This window comes from Mobula hypostoma, chromosome 3 (genome assembly GCF_963921235.1).
Source record: "Mobula hypostoma chromosome 3, sMobHyp1.1, whole genome shotgun sequence".
Lineage (NCBI taxonomy): Eukaryota > Metazoa > Chordata > Chondrichthyes > Myliobatiformes > Myliobatidae > Mobula > Mobula hypostoma.
In genome coordinates, this window is record NC_086099.1 from 87219541 (window position 1) to 87233681 (window position 14141).

Genomic DNA, 14141 nt, shown 5'->3' on the forward strand with positions numbered 1-14141 from the left:
AGGGCATTTAGAGATGGAAATAGGGAGGAGCTGAGGGCAATACAGAGGGACCTGAAAGCCAGGATCAGGGAGGCTAAACACAAGTACAGGGGGAAGCTTGAGTGGAAACTCCGGCAGAACAACATGAGAGAGGTCTGGAGGGGGATGAGGACCATCACTGGGTTCCGGCAAACTAGCAACAGAGGAGCTGAAGGCAGTGTGGACAGGGCCAACTAACTTAACCTGTTCTTTAACAGATTTGACATTGTGGCCCCTGCTCATCCCCCACGAGCCATCTGTTGTCGGTCTCCAACAAACACATATTCCACTCTCCCCTCCTACCCCTCCTCACAGTCCCCCACACTCTCTCATGACTATACCCCTTCCCCACACGAAACCACCACGGTGGGCTTCACAGCTGAACAGGTGAGAAGACAGCTGAAACGTCTCAACCCAAGCAAGGCTGCAGGACCGGATGGAGTCAGTAGCAGGGCGCTCAAAGCCTGTGCCCCTCAGCTAGGTGGAGTACGCCATGTATTCAACCTGAGCCTGAGGCTCCGAAGGGTTCCTGTACTGTAGAAGACGTCCTGCCTCTTCCCTGTGCCGAAGACGCCGCGCCCCAGCAGCCTCAATGACTACAGACCGGTGGCATTGACCTCCCACATCATGAAGACCCTGGAGAGACTTGTTCTGGAGCTGCTCCAGCCTATGGTCAGGCCACACTTAGATCCCCTCCAGTTCACCTACCAGCCCTGACTAGGAGTTGAGGATGCCATCGTCTACCTGCTAAACCGTGTCTACGCCCACCTGGACAAGCCAGCGAGCACTGTGAGGGTCATGTTTTTTGACTTCTCCAGTGTGTTCAACACCATCCGCCCTGCTCTGCTGGGGGAGAAGCTGACAGCGATGCAGGTGGATGCTTCCCTGGTATCATGGATTCTTGATTACCTGACTGGCAGACCACAGTACGTGTGCTTGCAACATTGTGTGTCCGACAGAGTGAACAGCAGCACTGGGGCTCCACAGGGGACTGTCTTGTCTCCCTTTCTCTTCACCATTTACACATCGGACTTCAACTGCTGCACAGAGTCTTGTCATCTTCAGAAGTTTTCAGATGACTCTGCCATAGTTGGATGCATCAGCAAGGGAGATGAGGCTGAGTACAGGGCTACGGTAGGAAACTTTGTCACATGGTGTGAGCAGAATTATCTGCAGCTTAATGTGAAAAAGACTAAGGAGCTGGTGGTAGACCTGAGGAGAGCTAAGGTATCGGTGACCCCTGTTTCCATCCAGGGGGTCAGTGTGGACATGGTGGAGGATTACAAATACCTGGGGATACGAATTGACAATAAACTGGACTGGTCAAAGAACACTGAGGCTGTCTACAAGAAGGGTCAGAATCGTCTCTATTTCCTGAGGAGACTGAGGTCCTTTAACATCTGCCAGACGATGCTGAGGATGTTCTACGAATCTGTGGTGGCCAGGGCTATCATGTTTGCTGTTGTGTGCTGGGGCAGCAGGCTGAGGGTAGCAGACACCAACAGAGTCAAAAAACTCATTCAGAAGGCCAGTGATGTTGTGGAGATGGAACTGGACTCTCTGACGGTGGTGTCTGAAAAGAGGATGCTGTCTAAGTTGCATGCCATCTTAGTCAATGTCTGCCATCCACTACATAATGTACTGGGTGGGCATAGGAGTACATTCAGGCAGACTCATTCCACCGAGATGCAACACAGAGCGTCATAGGAAGTCATTCCTGCTTGTGGCCATCAAACTTTACAACTCCTCCCTTGGTGGGTCAGACACCCTGAGCCAATAGGCTGGTCCTGGACTTATTTCATAATTTACTGGCATAATTTACATATTACTATTTAACTATTTATGGTTCTATTACTATTTATTATTTATGGTGCAACTGTAACAAAAACCAATTCCCCCAGGATCAATAAAGTATGACTGTGACTATGAATTTATTGATCCCGGGGGAAATTGGTTTTCGTTACAGCTTCACCATAAATAATTAAATAGTAATATGTAAATTATGCCAGGAAATAAGTCCAGGACCAGCATATTGGCTCAGGGTGTCTGACCCTCCAAGGGAGGAATTGTAAAGTTTGATGGTCACAGGCAGGAATGACCTCCTATGACGCTCAGTGCTGCATCTCGGTGGAATGAGTCTCTGGTTGAATGTACTTCTGTGCCCAACCAGTACATTATGTAGTGGATGGGAGACATTGTCCAAGATAACATGCAACTTGGACAGCATCCTCTTTTCAGACACCACCACGAGAGTGTCCAGTTCCATCCCCACAACATCACTGGCCTTACGAATGAGTCTGTTGATTCTGTTGGTGTCTGCTATCCTCAGCCTGCTGCCCCAGCACACAACAGCAAACAGGATCGCACTGGCCACTACAGACTCGTAGAACATCCTCAGCATCATCCGGCAGATGTTAAAGGACCTCAGTCTCCTCAGGAAATAGAGGAGACTGAGGTCCTTTAACATCTGTCGGACAATGCTGAGGATGTTCTACGAGTTTAATCCACGTGATAAAACTTGGTCTAAAAATCAAATTTTTCTAAAACAGCAAAGAGGTAATTTCATTCCACACAGTCGAACGCTTTCTCTGCGTCTAAGGAGATGACACATTCAGGGATCCCAGCTGAAGGTGAATATAAAATATTTAATAGACGGCGTATGTTAAAAAAGTGGAGGCTGTTTTTGACAAAACTGGTTTGGTCTTCAGAAATAATTGAGGGTAGGATGTTCTCCAGTCTACGGGCCAAAACTTTAGCTAAGATTTTGACATCGACATTTAACAGAGCGATTGGCCTGTATGAGGAGCACTCTGTTGGATCTTTGCCTCTCTTTGCTAGAAGAATGATGCATGCCTCATTAAATGATGCTGGCAGTTTACCTTGTTTAAACGAACCAGATAGAACCAAGGGTAGTTGAGGTAAGAGCAGTGACAAAAATGATTTAAATTCTACAGGGAACCCATCGGATCCTGGAGATTTACCAGTCTGCTGTAATGAGATGGCTGAGGATATTTCCTCTCATGACATTGGCTCATTCAGTCTCATTTTGAGATCAGGAGAAAGTGTGAGATATTTAAGCTGTTTAAAAAATTTTCGACTGAAATGTTATCATTTGGGGATTCAGAAGTGTAAAGTCAGGAGTAAAAATTCCTGAATGTGTCGTTGATTTCCAAATGATTCGAGGTGAGGCTTCCATTTTCCATTCGAATTTTTGTAATGTGTTGTTTGGCTTTGAGGCCCCTTAATTGGTTGGCTAAAAATTTACCAGATTTGACACTATGGATATAGAACCGGCTCTTGCTCTTCAAAAGTAGGCATTCAATTGGGTGAGTGGAAATAAGGTCAAATTTAGTTTGAAGTTCCATTCGTTTTTTGTACATCTCCGGATTTTTAATTTGGTCTATTTCTTTAATTTGATTGGCCATATCTAGTCGTTTTTTATGGGTCTTTCTTTTCATGTTCGCAGTGTAGGAAATTATTTGACCCCTGAGGTATGCTTACAAAGCGTCCCAAACAACCAGGTTTGAGGTTTCAGGTGACGTATTAGTATTAAGGAAAAAGATTATCTGGTCCTCCATAAATTTTACAAAATCATTATCTGACAGTAAGGTTGAATTAAAATGCCACTGCTTGTTTATTTGAGAAAGGCCAGGAAGAATTATAGACAGAACAACCGGTACATGGTCTGATATCACTATACTCTGATAAACACAGGAACGGACCGATGGGATCAGCTGGTAATCAGTTAGAAAGTAGTCAATTCTAGAAAAGGTGTGATGGACGTGTGAGAAGAAAGAATATTCTCTCTTATTTGGTGGAGAAAGCACTAATCAGAGATGCCATAGTTGGAGAGGAAGGACTGAATTAATGAGGCGATTTGCTTAGTACTCTGGGAATAGGAGACGATCAATCCAGCACTGGATCTGACCAACAGTTGAAGTCTCCACCTAGTATGAGAGAGTATGAACTCAGATCAGACAGCGCAGAATAAAAATGTTCAACACTACCAATGTATTATATAATTTCCCTGAGACAATGACAAAACAGCTGTTTGTATCTGATGTTGTATTGTGGAGCTCAAAAGGAATGTTTTGATTTATGAGAATTGAGAACCCCGCCCCCCCCCCCCCGCTTTAGCCTGAAAAGTGGAGTGGAAGTGCTGCCCCGCCCATCGTGACATAAGACGGGAATTGTCAGAACTGCGCATGTGTTTCTTGTAGAAATGCAATTGCTGTATTAAACACGCAAACACGAGGAAATCTGCAGATGCTGGGAATTCAAGCAACACACATAAAAATTGCTGGTGAACGCAGCAGGCCAGGCAGCATCTCTAGGAAGAGGTACAGTCGACGTTTCGGGCTGAGACCCTTCGTCAGGATTATTATTAAACTGTTCGAGATGTGAGAACACCTTCCTCCTTTTAACAGGGTGATTCAGCCCCTTGACATTCCAGCTTACAACATTTAATGGACTAACCATTCTCCTTTAAAAGAGATAGGCATAAGTGGTATCAAGATTTCTGGTATCAGCTCTGAGGCAAAAATGTAAAACAAAGAAACAGGGCAGAAATAAATCATGTATAACAAGGACTTCTAAGGGTTCTTAAAACAGTACCAGCATTGGAGTACCCTCCCCCTACCCCCACCCAACCCACAACAAGACACCTGCCAGGAGCATAGCAGCAAGCTCTTAAAGCAAAAATCATCCAACAGTACAACTTCCTGTCACTCGTAGCGTCATCTTTAACTCCATTATTGATATTTAAAGGAAACAGTAAGCATTCAACACTCCTAAACTGACACTGTGCTGAGTGAGAGACAAAACAATTCCCCCAAAGTTTATTAAACATGGCTCTGAAAAATGAACCATAAAACAGAAATATAAGCTGATGCAACATAGACCATTACAGCACAGAAACAGACCTTTTGGCCCTTCTTGGCTGTGCTGAACCATTTTTCTGCCTAGTCCCACTGACCCATACGTGGACCATATCCCTCCATACACCTCTCATTCATGTACCTGCCCAAGTTTTTCTTAAATGTTAAAAGTGAGCCCGCATTTACCACTTCATCTGGCAATTACAATTGTGTCATTACTCTTATTACATGCCTTTTCCAGCTCCCTTTGCAATCTCAGCCCCTCATCTTGGCTACTATTTGGAGGCCTGTACATGATTCACAATGTTTTTTTTTACCCATGCAATTTCTAAACTCCACCCACAAACGTTCAATATTCTTCGATGTTAAGCTCTCAACCATACCCTTCTTTCAGCCATGACTCAGTGATGCCCAAAGGTACCGACCAATCTCTAATTGCACGAATTTGTTTACAACCCCCCCTGCACAACCAGATTATACTGGAGTAATTTAAAAAATAAGCCAAATAGCATTAAAATGTTATACCAGCCATACATGGTAAAGATGTCCTCCAGTTTGATCAAGAGATGAACTAAAAGGAAGCTTCTTCATGAGAGGTATAAAAGCAGAGAGATTTAAGGATCAATTCTAAGATTTGGGATCTGAGCAGTCAGAAATACAGCTACCAATGGGAGAGAAATTAAATTAAGAGTTATCAGGGCAAAATTGGTGAATCAGAGTTAAGTCAAGGGTTTATAAAGCTTAAAGAGAGTATTACATTTGGGAAGGGAACAGCCAAAAGCATTTTTTTGGAAAAAAGCTTTGGTTGACCGGAAGCTAGCATAGATCTGCAAGCAAAAGGATCCAGATTTGGATTTGGGCAGCAGAATTTTGGGTGACCTCAAATTTACAGGGAATAGAATGAGGAACTCTGGTGAGAAGTGCATTAAAGGTTTACCTAACACCAACACTTGTCACTCTCTTCTACATTGACAAAACTTGGTGCTTTTTTTTTGAAAGAATTCTTAACCTGCTTCAAGTTCCCTTCCTCGAATTTCCATAGCTCCTCAGTAACATCAAAAAAAGGGGCTTAGGAAATTTTGAGAAAGGTGCAAGACAAAGTGTAAGTTTACACCTTCAAGATGTACTACGTAGTACATCTCTAATGCATCGTTGTACTAAACATTATTAAGTTACCACCTTCAATTAAGAATACTCTACATGTTAATCTACTTATGCAAATAGCAAACTAAAGGAACATAAAGGAAACCACACAAATGTTGAGTTTGGAATGTTGCTACTTGATAGAGCTGGGTGAACCTTGGTTGTGCCAGAGATTTGGACATTGCAATATACAACAAAGGAACAACAGGAAACAGATGGAGAGTGTGGATCAGCCTACAGACACTAGGAGAAAAAAGGGGGGAAATCTCAAGACCATCCTTGACCAGGCATCTTTATACTTACATGATGGCAGGGGAAAGAATTCAGACAAAGTGATAGACTTCACCTTCAAGGGAAAAAATAATATCCATCAGTAGAGAGATGGAGATTAAAGATGTGAGGTTCTTTCATTCAGGCCATTTGCAAGGTGCAAGCAGGTAACGATCCCACAGATGCAGTGACAGCTTAGTTCTCTTCCTTGCAGGTTAATTACATGGAGAGAAACAGAGAGCTCACTGCAGACATTATAGGAAACACCATCCACAGAGTGCCCACTCAAGTTACCCATCAAACAAATGCAGTATATACAAACATAGTATATTGCATGGTCACATATGAAATTCATATCCAGTAAAGATGATAGCTCCTGCATAGCTCAGACACAAGGAAACAGTTTCACTGGAGAACCATGCATGCGGCAGAAACACATACAATAATCAGGTTGAAATGAGAAAGCTTAAAGGAACATATTCTGTCTCCATGGAGTATAAGCAATGGGCCACTTTGTGATTGAGTATAATAATATAACAACAGTCTGTAATATCCAAGATATGTCAACTATTTTCTACTGAGATGGAGCAACGCAATGGTAAGCACATAAGTATCATGAAGGCAACGTATTCCTGGGCCAGAAGATATCTTAAGCAGGTGGAGGAATAGACACAGAAGAATTCATCCAGCAGAGCAGAATCTGTGGGAGGAAAGGAATTTACATCATTGAAACCATGCATCAGGTCACCGAATACAGAGGAGAGATGTCCATGATAAGAGGAGTAGGCAAAAAGGCGGGTCATATCAAGGAGACAATTCCTTTCCTCACAAAAATGTGCTTTGACTCAACAAGTTCTTCCAACAAACACAAAATGCTGGAGGAACTCAGCAGGCCAGGCAGCACCTATAGAAAAAAATAGTTGAATTTTTGGGCTGAGACCCTTCGGCAGGACTTGATCCAAAACTTTGACTGTACTTTTTTTCCCATAGATGCTGCTGGCCTGCTGAGTTCCTCCAGTATTTTATATTTGTTGCTTGGATTTCCAGCATCTGTAGATCTTTTCTTCTAAATTCTTCCAACAGATTCTAGCATCTGTAGTCTCTTGTTTCTCCAGAAGTACAACAGAACTGGAGAGAACAAGCTAGTCAGAAAATTGGAGGACAAGTCTGTAATTCAGCTGATCATGGGAGAGTCAGTTCATAAATTTTAAATACAACAAAAAAATTACAAACAATGTGGGAGATTACAGATTCAGCACATGGTTGACCCCAGGGAAAGTGATATAGAGATAATAGCCTAATCCTGCCTCTATTTCCTAAATTAATGAGGCAAACACTCCCTCAGGACACAAATGTTACAATTAGACTGAAGGCATATAACAAAAATTACACGTTCCAGGAAAAAGACAAAAATCCACTGTACCACTACTTACAGAACAGATAAATAGATGGAATCAAGCATAGATTGAGTTGGATGTTTTAAAAAGGGGCTACACTGCAACACAGAGGCAGTGTCCAAATTCTGAAGATCCTTAACGATGTTTAGCAGCATGGAAATTGCAGTAAGGCAAGGGTTAAAGACAACATCCAGAGAAACTGACTGGGGCAATATGTAGTCAGCCCAGGCAAGAGAGACCTCTGAAGCGAGTCCACTTGGAGACTATCTTGCTTACTGCAGCCAGGTAGGTGAGAAGGTCTGTTGGCAGTGTGTAATTAACCAAGAACATAGCTTCCCTGTAGACTCTGCAGGGAAGATATGTCCCAACATTTTTTATACGCCATGGAATAATACCATTAAGCAAGGGTTCCATGCATTCCAGGTTGGCAACCTCTGTGAGGGTGCCAGAGATTGACAAAATAAGAATAATGGAAGAATGTGAAATACACTAAACAACTAAAGGACAATTGCTTTATTAAGTACAAAGTGTCATCAGCTAACAGTTTGTAGTTTCAATTGACTTTCAACACCCGCGCTGTGAATGGTAATTGATCTTGCAAGTAAGAAATTCAAACATTTACGAAATGTTCCAAATTTAATTTACCAAATACTCAGTACAGTAACTAAAATGCCAATTATTTATGAAAGTAGTAGTTTTTTGTTCAGCCTTCAGAACAGAGCAGATGACAGGGGTTATACTGTTTTTCTTGTACACAAAATAAAAATATGTTTGTGTCCTAAGAGTGCATGTATTCTGAGCCCAATTATTTTAATATATTATTGGCTAGGACACCAGTCATGGCTTATTAATGCCAGGCCAAAACATTCTAGCAGACCAACTTCATATCAGTTCAAATCCTTGAAGATGATCTAGAAAGAGAAGATAACTTCTAAAACAACTGAAAAAGGGGAAGAAGTGTCATAGTCATACTTTATTGATCCCAGGGAGAAATTGGTTTTCGTTACAGTTGCACCATAAATAATAAATAGTCATAGAACCATAAATAGTTAAATAGTAATATGTAAATTATGCCAGTAAATTATGAAATAAATCCAGGACCAGCCTATCGGCACAGGGTGTCTGACCTTCCAAGGGAGGAGTTGTAAAGTTTGATGGCCACAGGCAGGAATGACTTCCTATGACATTCTGTGCTGCATCTCGGTGGAATGAGTCTCTGGCTGAATGTACTCCTGTGCCCACCCAGTACATTATGTAGTGGATGGGAGACATTGTCCAAGATGGCATGCAACTTAAACAGCATCCTCTTTTTCAGACACTACCGAGAGAGAGTCCAGTTCCATCCCTACAACATCACTGGCCTTACGAATAAGTTTGTTGATTCTGTTGGTGTCTGCTACCCTCAGCCTGCTGCCCCAGCACACAACAGCAAACATGATAACACTGGTCACCACAGACTTGTAGAACATCCTCAGCATCGTCCGGCAGATGTTAAAGGACCTCAGTCTCCTCAGGAAATAGAGACGGCTCTGACCCTTCTTGTAGACAGCCTCAGTGTTCTTTGACCAGTCCAGTTTATTGTCAATTCGTATCCCCAGGTATTTGTAATCCTCCACCATGTCCACACTGACCCCCTGGATGGAAACAGGGGTCACCGATACCTTAGCTCTCCTCAGGTCTACCACCAGCTCCTTAGTCTTTTTCACATTAAGCTGCAGATAGTTCTGCTCACACATTGTGACAAACTTTCCTACAGTAGCCCTGTACTCAACCTCATCTCCCTTGCTGATGCATCCAACTATGGCAGAGTCATCCGAAAAGATGACAAGGCTCGTCATTCTGAAGATGACAAGACTCTGTACAGTAGTTGAAGTCCGAGTGTAAATGGTGAGGAGAAAGGGAGACAAGACGGTCCCCTGTGGAGTCTCAGTGCTGTTGATCACTCTGTTGGACACACAGTGTTGCAAGCGCACGTACTGTGGTCTGCCAGTCAGTTAATCAAGAATCCATGACACCAGGGGAGCATCCACTGCATCGCTGTTAGCTTCTCCCCCAGCAGAGCAGGGCGGATGGTGTTGAATGCACTGGAGAAGTCAAAAAACAAGACCCTCACAGTGAAGAGGAAAGATACAGTATTCAGAGCATATCAGTATACTAGGTATGAAAGCAAAGATGGAGAGTTTTAAAACATAAACATCAGAGATTGCTGGAACATTAGTGCATAACAAATACCAAATATTTACCTATTGTCATTATTGATAGCTTATGAAATTCTATGATGTCCAGGATATTTTAGTGCATACAGGCGATATCCATGTAATAATCCAGTATATATTCTACACGAGGTATACAATATATGAGGGGTGACTGATATGTTCGTGACCTAAAGTAGAAGGAGTCAATTTTAGAAAACCTTACACATTTATTTTTCAACATAGTCCCCTCCTACACTTACACACTTAGTCTAAAGATCATGGAGCATACGGATCCCTTCTTTGTAGAAGTGGTCCACAGCAGGGATGATTGATAAGTTGGTGGCCTACGGCAGGAGATGAGTTATTAACTTCAAACTTTCTGCATAATCACTCAAAGAGTTGAACTGAACGTGCATGTAATGAGAGCTGTATAACTCATCTCCTTCTACCTTAGGCCACGAACTTAAATGTGGAGGTCCAAGATGCCTACTTCTACAAAGAAGGGATCCGTATGCTCCACGACCACTGGACTGAGTGTGTAAATGTAGGAGGGGACTGTGTTGAAAAATAAATGTGCTAGGTTTTCTAAAATTGACTCCTTCTACCTTAGGCCATGAACTTATCAATCACCCCTCATATATTGTAATCAAAGTTAAGATCACAATTATGTTCAACAATTGCAGAATAAAATGTGTAAGGATTATTTGTACTTTTAGTGGATAGTTGGAAGATTAGTGGAGCAGCGTGTGATGAAGAACCACTATATACTGACGAATATGCCACTATATATTTCATGATCTGTACGGTTTTGTTTAAAGGGAAAATGTACGTGAGGAACAGTATATACCATGTGGTATGTCGTTTGGTTGCTGTACCAGACAGCTAGAATAGTGTCTTGAAAAGGGATGTTTTGAAAATGGCTGTTTATATGATTGTATGAGATCATGAAAAGGCAATGTAACTTCATTGGCCATGTGATTAGGAAAGAGGAGTTAGAATGCACGGTAATTATGGGAAAGATTGAAGGGAAGAAAGCAAGAGGAAGACAAAGACAAATGATGATGGAGACAGCAGCCAGAGTATTGGAAATGAATATCAATGAATTGATCCACTTGACCGGAAACAGGAGTGTGTGGGCCATGGCAGTCAAAACTCAAACTGGGCACGGCACCTGCTGATGATGATGATGATGATGATGATATGATTGTAGATGCAGCAACGCAGAGGCACGTACAGGAAGTAGCAGAGACGGAAAACTAAACATCAAGGAGAAAGGAGCGAATGAACAATGACAGGAAAATACATTATGTTGTAGATTGACGTAAACACAAAGGGATTAATGTGTCCTGATGCGCCGAGAGCAAGTGCGGTTCCAGAAAGGGACTCAAGGGACCTCCTTGGCAGAACATAGAACTTGTTTGGCTGGCGGAACGGAAACTTTTAACAGTACGACAATTGCCTAATTCACCCACGTCCCTGGTCCTGAACCCGAACCCTAATCTAACTCCCCTCTCTGTCCCCAAAACCATCCCCACGAACCTCCCAAAACAAAACAACTACAACTTAGCGGAGCCAGGCACCTTTTTCTGCTCACGACAAAGGACTCGTCACTGGTGTCCGTGTTCGGAGACAGCGAGGACGATGCGTTCGCGGACTCTGACGACGAGAAGAGGTGCTTCAGGCCCACTTCTGGACTCAGCCACTTGGGGCCATTCACCGTCCGAGTACCGTATTTACCGTAGGTCCGCACCACACCCAGACGACCACCTTGCGGCTGCTTCCTCACCATTCTGCTGCGGTAGACGGACGAGCAGACGTCAGAAACACCGCTGACATGGGTGGAAAGCGAGCAAACCAAGCCATTAACCGCCCCGCCGTTTGAATTTCCCCTCGTCCGATTGGACAGCTGGTGGTGCCGCTTCGCTTTCTGATTGGACAGCTGGTGGTACCGCTTCTCTCTCTGATTGGACAGCTGGTGGTACTGCTTCTCTTTGATTGGACAGTGCGTGGTTCCGCTTCGCGTTCTGATTGGATGTCGGAAGACGTTTCTTGAACGTAGTTTGAAAACTGAATTCGGATACCTGCCTGATGTTGCGGCGGCAACGTTGCATTTACACTTGAGTGTGGAAACACTTATAAACCGACGGGTCCCTAATATCGATACTGTAATAGTGTTACAACACTTAAGGGGTTTCATTCCAAATTTAATACATTGAACTTAAATTCCCAAGATGTTACGTGGCGACGGTTCGATTGCATTTCTGAATCATTTACAGATTTATAGATTTACATATACAGATGATGGAAATCTTGAACAACGCACATAAGATGCTGGAGTCAGGCAGGATCTAAAGAGGCGAATAAACAGTTTTGGGCCGAAACTCCCCATCAGGACTTGTGTCTTGTTGAAGGCGTGCTGATTTGTCTGAATGACTAGTCCAGTAACCAGCGGGACACTGAGTCTCAAACTTCGCCTGTAACGCCGTACTGTATTTCCCGTCTTTGCCAAGAGAATATAATTGTCCATGAGAACATAGGGATTGCGCGCTGAGGTAGACCATATGACCCTTCAAGCCTGTTCCAACTTTAAACAGACTCTTGCTAATCTTTTGCCTGAACACTATTTTTCTGCTCTACACCTGTATCATTAGTTCATATAATAGTTAGGAACCTACCCGTCTCTGTTTTGAACGCAATAATTGACTGAGCCTCAGCAGACCTCTTGGATTTCTGAGGATTCACCACCCCCAAAGTGTCTGTCTGTATCTTGTTTTACGGCGGTTGGCATCCAGCTTAATGGTGCATTACCGCCACCCTCTGCTCCAGAATGTGCACTAGACATACATTCTAAATCCCTTCACCCAATCACACACACATATACAAACCTACACTTCACCCTCCCATCTTTGACCATCTTAGTATCCTATTTCTGTTTATTCGTCATATTCTATAAAAAAAAACCCTGTACCCCTTAAAAACGCTAAAAAATACCTGGACTTGTGCTCTCTCACCCATGCCCAGCAACCCTTTTAATGTGAATTCCTGCATCCCCAACTCCCTTAATTTATTTCTCATCATCTCTCTCTGTATCCCATACTTCCTGCAACTCAGAACTACATGTTCTACTGACTCCTCTTCCTGACATTCCTCACACAATCCTGTCTGGTGTTTCCCTATCAATTTCAATGTTTTGTTTAATGCACAATGCCCCAGCCTTAACCTAGTCCACACAATTTCCTCTCTTCTGTTTCCACTACCTACCCTAATAACTGCAACACTCTTTTGTATTTGATATAAATGCCTCCCTTTCCCCTCCCTGTCCCACCTTTCTTGCCACCTTTGGTTGACTTTTTCCCAGATTACACACTTAACCTCTGCTTTACTGATACTAATGTGCATTTCCACATTTTCTTTCTTTAATGCCCTCTTTGCCAACTCATCCACCCTCTCATTCCCCTTCACTCCTACATGTGCTGGAACCCATAGAAATTTTACCTGACCTCCCTGATTTGCAATTCTTGTAACTAACTGAAGGACTTCATAAAGTACATCTTGCCGACTGTTTGCGTGAAAAGACCTTAAACTTGCTAGAACTGAGGATGAATCTGAACATATCAATGCTTTGGCTTGTCTGGCTTTCTGCACCCATTGCAACACAACCAACACTGCCAGCATCTCCACTGTAAACACCCCTAACTTATTAGATGTTCTTCTGCTGATTCCAATTTCTTTTGCTGGTATTACCACCCCAAACCCTGTCACTCCTGTTTCAGGTTCCTTCGCAACATCCGTATAAATGTGAGTATAATCACTATACTTTTCCATCACATGACAGTTAAATGCATTTACCAAATCTGTTTTATATCTTTCTTTCCTTTTTACCTCTAACAAATGCCAGTCTATGTCCGGCCATACAAGCTTCCATGGAGCTACAACCGGATAAACTACTGAAGGACTTATCCTCAGATCAAATACTCCACATTCTTTCGCGATATCATTCCCTACCCGACTAAAGGTATCCCTCTGAAACCTCCCATTTTCCCAGCACTCCTGCAACACTCCTTTAGTAGGGTGAGAATCATTGTGCCCCTGCAAGTTAGCCCAGTAGTTTGCCATCAGTTGCATCCTTCTTAGTTCCAAAGGCATTATTCCCATTTCTACCTGTAGGGCTGACACTGGTGACGTTTTAAAAGCCCCACTGCACACTCTCAAGGCCTGAGCCTGAATCACATCCAGTTTCC

The 14141-nt window shown here is 43.0% G+C and overlaps 1 protein-coding gene across 1 annotated transcript in view; it reads right to left on the reverse strand.

Annotated features, from left to right (window-relative positions):
• The window catches only part of haspin (histone H3 associated protein kinase), a 69942-nt gene extending 57845 nt beyond the window's left edge, over positions 1 to 12097 (reverse strand). The window contains exon 1 of the mRNA XM_063042464.1: positions 11481 to 12097. Coding sequence (XP_062898534.1) covers positions 11481 to 12097 — 617 coding nt within the window. The remainder of the gene's footprint in view (positions 1 to 11480) is intronic.
• Positions 12098 to 14141: the final 2044 nt, after the last annotated feature.